General features: G+C 43.2%; 1 protein-coding gene across 1 annotated transcript; it reads right to left on the bottom strand.

Annotated features, from left to right (window-relative positions):
- Positions 1-763: 763 nt before the first annotated feature.
- cnp (2'',3''-cyclic nucleotide 3'' phosphodiesterase) lies at positions 764-7,735 on the bottom strand. Its single transcript, XM_077558897.1, has 4 exons — positions 7,576-7,735; positions 4,482-5,728; positions 3,258-3,385; positions 764-1,912 (listed from the first exon to the last, which is right to left on the bottom strand). The coding sequence occupies exons 2-4, from the start codon at positions 5,686-5,688 to the stop codon at positions 1,460-1,462; spliced, it is 1,788 nt and encodes a 595-aa protein (XP_077415023.1). The 5' UTR covers positions 5,689-5,728; positions 7,576-7,735; the 3' UTR covers positions 764-1,459.
- Between the last annotated feature and the right edge of the window lie 90 nt (positions 7,736-7,825).

Below are 7,825 nucleotides of genomic sequence, written 5' to 3'. Positions count from 1 at the left end.
AAGCATATTGCATCCAGAGGAAGACGATTTCATAATATAATTGCGTTTGTGGGAGCTTCGTGGTTAAGAACATTTAGGAATTCAGGAATTATTAAATGTTTCACAAGTTCTTTGCCATGGCTCACACACGCCACTCTCAACATTAAGGAACAGTAGACAATGATTGGTTGATAAGCTTATCTACACACCGTACCCAAGCAATAGATTTGTTCATAGGACCCAGTACACATTTTTTACCCATATCTGTTAGGATTGCGCAGCTCAGAAGACTTATCACTACCTTCCCGTGGCCCTGGTGGAGAGTTGTACTGATTGAACCCAACTAGAAGGCTGTACATTAGCGACGTGGTCGAATCTAATTTAATCGTAACTAAAAAAAAAGAACACACACACACACACGAAATGTCAGCGACAGGAACAACAATTAAATACTCGTGTTAATAATTAAACATTTAACTAACATTTGTGAGCAAATCTTCAGTACGAATTTATATTCATCAATAACTGTCCTTGGCGTGGGTGAGGTTTGGTTCCAAATGCTACATATATATATATATACACACACACTGTAATCTGCATCTATATGAATTGTTGGTTACGTTAGTGCAGCACTCACGCGTTTTTTTTAAAGTGTACGTACCAGTATTAAAGTGCTTTCACAATTTGTAACGGCACTCAATAGTGACATCTGTTGGTCATGAACGTACACACTGAGAAGAGATACTTCGATGCCGTCGGTACAAAAACAGACAAGAGCGCAGCATTGCTGGAGCAACACATGACCTTGGTTTTTATTACGTGTACAAAACAAGTGCAAAAATAGTGCTTCATGAGAGCTACACAAAGTTGGCCTTCAAAACCAAAATAATTCAAATGTTACATTGAAATGTAAATGCATGGTTCAAAGTGGCTACAAAAAGAGTAACAACGATTTGGATTCACAGCGTTCTTTTAAGTGCAAGCAGTTGGGGAGGGGAAAAATGCCAAATTCTTAGGTCTCCCTTTCAAAAAAATGCATAGTGCAAACGCGCAAGCCGGCATCGCTATTGCAGACATCACTAATACACCGGTTTGCTAGTGATACAACCACTCTCTCAATGACTAGGCAAGTCCATTTGGCTAAGACAACAAGGCAGCTTTAAAGCAATTTGAAATTGTGTAGCACAATGCAAGTCTGGGAATGGGATGCGTGTTAAGTACATGATTTCCACTCTTGCACAGGGGAACTATAGGATGCAAGTCTAAAAAGGTCCCAAAGTCTGCCACTGATGTGTGAGCAGCTTGAGTGAACTACATGAACGAGATTGACAGCCTGGTGAGCTATATGAATGTGACTGAAGGCATTTTGGCTAGTGCAAAAAGAAGAAGGAAAAAAAAAAAGGCACACGAAGATTCTGGCTAGCTACATATGAAGCCCTTAAACTCTCCGATTTGGGAATTGATCAGCCATCCCATGTTTTCACAGGATGGTGCAGTTCTTCTTCTTCTTGGCTTCCTTTTTGCCCTGCTCGTTGGATGGGCCCCTGCGCTTGTAGAAGCTGGAGAAAAACGCCGCCGCGCACATGGGCTCTTTGAGCTCCAGCATCCACCTCCCTTCGCCGTAGAAGCGCAGCGAGCCGAGCTCCAAGTCGGTGACGGTTTCCGTCTGCTGCAACACCAAGATCTCCAGCAGGTCCAGACCAGTTTGAACCGCCTCCACGCCCTCCGCGCAGCCCAGGGTGATGTGGGCACGGCTACCCATCGGCAAGGAGGCGGCGCCAGGGACGGAGGACTCCACTTCCTTTTCCGCGTCGGCCGGCCACAGCACCAGCTGCTCCTCGGTGAGGCTGACACGGGCGCCGAAGGTGCGAGGCGTGACAAAGAGAGCGCTCAGAGTCAGATCAAACACGGTGCTGTACAGCTCTGAGACCGCCTAAAAAAAAAATTTTAAAAAAGGGAACCAAATACATCAGTGCCAAGATCTGATACATAAAATGAAGTAGCAGTTCAACAGTTAACGTAATATTTCATGTTCAGATTTTTCTCTTGATCGTATCAGGTTTCTACATAGCTGACAGTTGACAAGTGCAACGGCTTCACCATAAACCAGGTTTCCCCAATCTTGGTCCTGAAGGGCTGGAGTCCTGCAGGTTTTAGATCTTTCAGGCCTCCAACACAACCGATTCATATCATCAGCTCAGCAGAAGCCTGATAATGATCCTCATCTTTAGAATCAGCAGTGTTGGAGGACAAACATCGAAAACCTGCAGGACCAAGATTGGGGAAGCCTGCCGTAAACAGCTCAGTCTTGTTCACAGAAATCATAAAGCAAAGCACTAAATGTTTTTTCCTAATTCTTCCAATTCAGACCCCGTTTAAACTGTTACATGTGCCCGCAACATTCAGTTTCTAAAATGAAGACAAATTATGCAAGTTGGAACTTCCTAAAATGGTTGTATTAGATGCCGTCGGTCGTAATCCTCATTATTTTCCATGAACAATTTACACCTTTAAAAATTCATTTTAGCCACTTGATGTCGACCGAAGATGACATCACATGTGCTGAGGAAACGGGTAACGACCAATCATGGCTCAGTTTGCTGACCAAACCCAGAAAACAGGTGAGCCGTGATTAGTCGTTACCCCTTTCCTCAGCACAGGTGATGTCATCTTTCGTCAACATCAAGTGGCAAAATTAGTTTTTGAAGGTATCAAATGTACATGAAAAATAATAGTTATCAAATTCATTCTGAACAAAATATGAACTTTTTTTTGAAAAGAGCTCAATGACTCAAGTATCCCTTTAAAAACAGGCTTACTCCAATTATAACCCAACATTACAAAAATATTTGTAATGTTGTACACATTTTAGAACCTTTCAGCTACTGGGAAAATGTAATTCTAGTGGTCCGTTTAAATTTCATCCACTTTATAAACAAAAAAAGGGAAAAACATTTGCTTAGCTTTTTTTTCTGTACCGATGTGAACCCAACTGCAACCTTAAAACTAAGGTACGTTCCAAACAATTTTTTATTTTTTTGGCATACCATTACTTACCTACAACTGGCTCGGGAATGCCATTGTTTCTTTCACAGGCCATTTGTTTAGACTCAAAACAGAATTTTAGCATGGGAGTTAAATGCTTTGAATGGATAGGTACGTTAGTATGTGTCAGTCTTTCACTTGCTTACACTACTGCTGTAGTAAAATCTTAAATCACAGGGAATATTTATATGGAAAAAAACAACATTCAAGCCATAAAGATGAGGGCGCCTTACTGGTTTCTCTGCATAGTCTTTGGCCCCCGCTGCCTTCCCATAGTCACAGAATTTGGTGGTGCAGTGCAGGCTTCCTTTGCCTTTGAAGTACTGTTCCAGAGGCACCCCCTGTCCTTCGTTCATGGACGCTGCAAAGATGAGGAAAGATGAGTCAGGGGCAGTGGTGGGTACTTAAGTACAGATAACTCAATCTACTTTTTTTTTTCAGGACTTTGATTTCTTTCCTCCCTGCATCTGAAGAGATCTATACTTTATACTAGTTAGTCAAAACAAGCTTGTTTAACTCATTCACTCGCAGCCATTTTCACTGAAGCAACCCCCTTTGCTCCCGTTTTACTGAATTTTGACTGATTTTGCATGGCCCACAGAATATTGTGTTTTATTGTTTTGTTTAATTATTTTATAACTATTTTTTAAATATTGCTTTTTATTACTATTTTTTAATATTGTTTTCTATTACTATAAAAGCATTTAACCTACCAAAAGAAAAATTAGAGTCTCTTCTTTCATCAAAAAAAAAAAAGAATATTTCTACCCGTTTCCGTTTTGTAGCAATTACCATTAGAACATAGCAAAGTTTCACCATCATTCACAAATCTGTTTTAAAGTGTGAGAAAATGGCGTGTTTGCAACATGGCCCTGGTTGATCTCATACTCTGCTGCCACTATTTTGTAATAACCACCATTGATTCACCCGTTCTCTGCAGTTCAGAGGCTGTCTGCTCTAGCAAAAAAACATTAAAACATATAAATATGTCTTTGGGACACTGGTAATATTTAAAGTAGAATGCATATACGTTTTTGGGAGCAAATGAGTTGCGTGCTTCAACCTCCACAGATGGCAATATGACCAAAAGGGGAGGAAAAACAAAACACAATTGAGCTAGTCAAGCCAAGAGATTTTGTCGTCAGGATTTGTGGTGAATGGGTTGTCTTGTGCCAGGCTAGCAATCGCCATACTTTGTTGTATTCATTTTCATTTTGCACGTTATTGCATGATTTGAAAACTGGGTTGTACTAGCAGACAGTTTTGTAGTATGGCAGATGTCCACTGGATATATACTTGAGGGTCTTGAAAGGTGCTTTTAAGTGAAATGAATTATTATAAAACAGGGCATGAGTTAGGATGTGAATCATATGTCAGGCACTCGCAGGAACATTCATAGTGGCCCCCACCCAGTGGTAGGAAAAATTCAAGACTAGTGCGCAAGCAGTTTCACTCACAGCCAACAGCATTCTTCTTGAAGCCATCCAGTGCTGTCAGGAAGTCGCTGCCCATGGACCTGAGCTGATCCTGCATGGGCGACAGCAGGAACCAGCCAAAGAAGAGCGGCAGGCGCAACTCATCCAGTTGGCGCTTCATGGTAGTGATGGCGGCCGGCTTGCGTCCGGTCAGCTTGGCGAGCTGCGGCACGTTCACGCTCCATTCAGTGCGCGGCTCGAGGAAGAGCGCGACCAGCCGGTGCTCACGGGCCAGCTCGCCCAGACGGGCCAGCCGCTCCTGGGAGTGGTTAGTATCATCCACCACCACCAGCACTAAAGGGGCGTCGGCGCAGCAGGCTTCCACTGCCTCATCCAGGGCCTTGTGCGCGTCTGCGCCAGGTTCTGGCTTATCTGCGTAGTCGTTGGCGCAGAAGACTGAGCAGTGGTCCTTGTAGGCATCGGCCAGGGCGCGGGACAAGAAGGTCTTCCCGCTTCCCGGAAGGCCTCTGATGACCACCAGGGTGCGAGAGCTGCGCAGTGCATCTTTGGTCTTTTCGTGCGTCAGGATGGGGAATGACAGGGACTCGGCAGAGGGAACCGTCGCCTCCATGTCGGGTACGGCATCACTCGGCTCTGCTGCTGTTGGATCTTGCAACTTGACACTTACTTCTGGCTTGCCTTCTTTCTCGGGCTCTGCAGAGGGCGTTGCTTCAGCATCAGACTCTTTCACCTTCTCATGCACAGATGCTTCAGCTGGCTTCTCCGCAGACGCTTCAATTTTCTCAGCACCGTTTTGAGACAGAGCCTCCTTGACAACTTCTTGTGCCTCAACTACAGCCTCTACTTCCTCTAGAACTTTCTCCTGAACCTGCGCTGGGCTGGGAGGTTGTGGTCCCTCTGGCTGTTGTGGCACGGCCTCTTCCTGAATTGGCGGCACTGTTGGCTCGGCTTCGGGCTCAGGTGCTGGCTTTGGCTCTTCTGGCACAGCAACAGGCACGGATGGTTCAGCTTCGGGGCTTTCACGAGGCAAGTCATCTTGGACAGGTGCGGTGTCGTTTCCGGCCGCGTTGCCACCGCCGTTCACTACCGGCGGCTGCTCCCCCTCCCCTTCTGCAGTTGCTGGCTTCTCAGGCTCTGCGGACACCTCCAGCTGCGTCACTGGTGGTGCCACCTCCTGTTGTGGACTCTCTGACATGTCAGAAACCTCACCGTTGTTTTCAGGGTCCATTTTTGGCTCAAGAAGGTCAGCACTTCACATTAACATGTACCTTAAATGCAGCACACAGAGGAAAACATGTTAGGCTGATCCGTAGTCAGACTTTTTTTTTTGGTAGTTTTATCCTTTTAACCAGCAATATGAGCAACCTGACATACACCAGTCACAACATTACATACATTTGCAAACTGTTAAGAAATCCAGTACATCTATAAAATAATAATTAAATTCAAACTTGAAGTTCCTCCAATCCCCTTCTCCTGGTCATCTCGAAATTTCACGGAGACCGGGTTTGTAAAAGGGCAGCAAGTGTTTAAAATCACACCTAAAGACATTTTTAGTGGCATGGTATTTTTAGAATCACTTTGGATTAACAATGTCAGGGGATATGTAGACTGCTGTTTGATATTTTGAAGCTCTCATGCACCTTAAATGTATATAAAATACAATTTAATGTATAAAATGTAATTTAATTGGATTTTTTTTATAAACACCAGCAAATTTAAATATAATGATAATAAACTTAAAAAATAAAATAAATTGATACAAATTGGGAATGTAAAAAAACAACTGAAAAACCAATAAAAACTTTTTTCTTTTACCTGCAAGAACACTGGGGCATTTTAAAATTTACAATTTTTAAGTACGTACATTTATCTTGAGGTACAAGTAACTTGATTCCCCGAAACCTGTGATTCCCAACCAGGGGTACACAGATAATCTATTTCCCAGTTCAATAACCTGTGGCACAGCCGCTACTAAATCACAAGAGCTGCATGTCAACTCAAGCCTTGTTAAAGCGCAGATAACTGATGGGGAATAAAATAAAACTGCTACACTGTGGGTCTGGTGATAATTCTTGTTTTGCTCCTGACAATGCCCATGCAATGGAGACTTATTTAAAAGGAACTCGAGTTTTTGTGGGAAACGTTATGAGTTTGCAAAATATTTTTTTTTAATTAAAAAGAAAAAAAAAAAGCTAATTGAACACAACAATGCCCAGGAATTAAATGTAAACGGAATTGTTTGAGTGAGTGGTTTGGAATCACTGCCTTAAACGCATACATCCAGAACTCCGGCATTGGGGCAATGAGACTATCCACCAAGGACTTTTTTTTTTTCCACACTCATTTTTTGTAGGTTGGGCAACTGTTTCTAATAGTTGCAATATTTTAAAACAGGGGGCGGACACAAAATGTCCCCCAAAACACACAAGTTGTGCTACAACGATGCAAAGTAGAAACACAAAGGCTGAGGAGACGAAAGGCAGTTACTGTAATTCCTTTTTCTAATGATAATGGGTGGCACCTGGCGTCAGACTAAACAGCGCCATCTACCGAACACGTGGCAACCATTTTGATTCTTTACCAAAATTTGTGCTTCGTTTACCAGATGTGTGAACGTGTCGTGTCACGAGACGGAAATGCTTCCCCAAAACCACATTTACGTCGAAAAACCCCGAAAACACTTAATACTTAGAGTTAATAATCACGAAAATGACTTAACAATAACAAAACTAAAACGAACAATTTCCTTTTTAGTTACCATACCGATGCCAACAGCTGTTGTGTGGGTGACGCAGTGGATAAACTCAAACCGCGTTGTTGAAACAGATTTTTTTTTTTTTTAAGAAAAAGCAAACTTACGTATACAGTATTTTCATATGCAAGAGAAAGAGGGTGAACTAAGGCCAACATGGCACGCAGACAATTAACATGCCAGTCAAACAAGGGGATTACAACAAGCTATCATTCTCGCCTTTGTGTGGAGTACAGAGCCGACGTTTGACTTGAATGATTCAGTTTCCTCTACACCGTAAACAAAAAAAAAAAAAAATGAATGCAACGCCATTAAAAACATACGTGCGAGAGGTTTTTGTTTTTCGGAGTTCCAACTTACCAGCATTCGGTGTACCACGAGTTCCTCGGCGTAGAATGGAAAGCTAACCTGACACGCCCTCGCACGCGCGCCGCCTCTCTTCTTCAAGCCACAGTGCGCGCCCGCATGGCAGCGGGGACGCGCACGTTGGGCAGGGACCAGGGGCACGCCCTTCATCAACCGGAAGTGTGGGTAAAATGAAACTGCGATGAACTGAAACCGCGTGCTATATTTTCATCCCCAGCTTTTTTTGTTTTTACTGATGCAATTT

This window comes from Vanacampus margaritifer, chromosome 2, assembly GCF_051991255.1.
Source record: "Vanacampus margaritifer isolate UIUO_Vmar chromosome 2, RoL_Vmar_1.0, whole genome shotgun sequence".
Lineage (NCBI taxonomy): Eukaryota > Metazoa > Chordata > Actinopteri > Syngnathiformes > Syngnathidae > Vanacampus > Vanacampus margaritifer.
The sequence above is the reverse complement of the archived record's forward strand: the minus strand, read 5'-3'. Positions and strand labels throughout refer to the sequence as shown.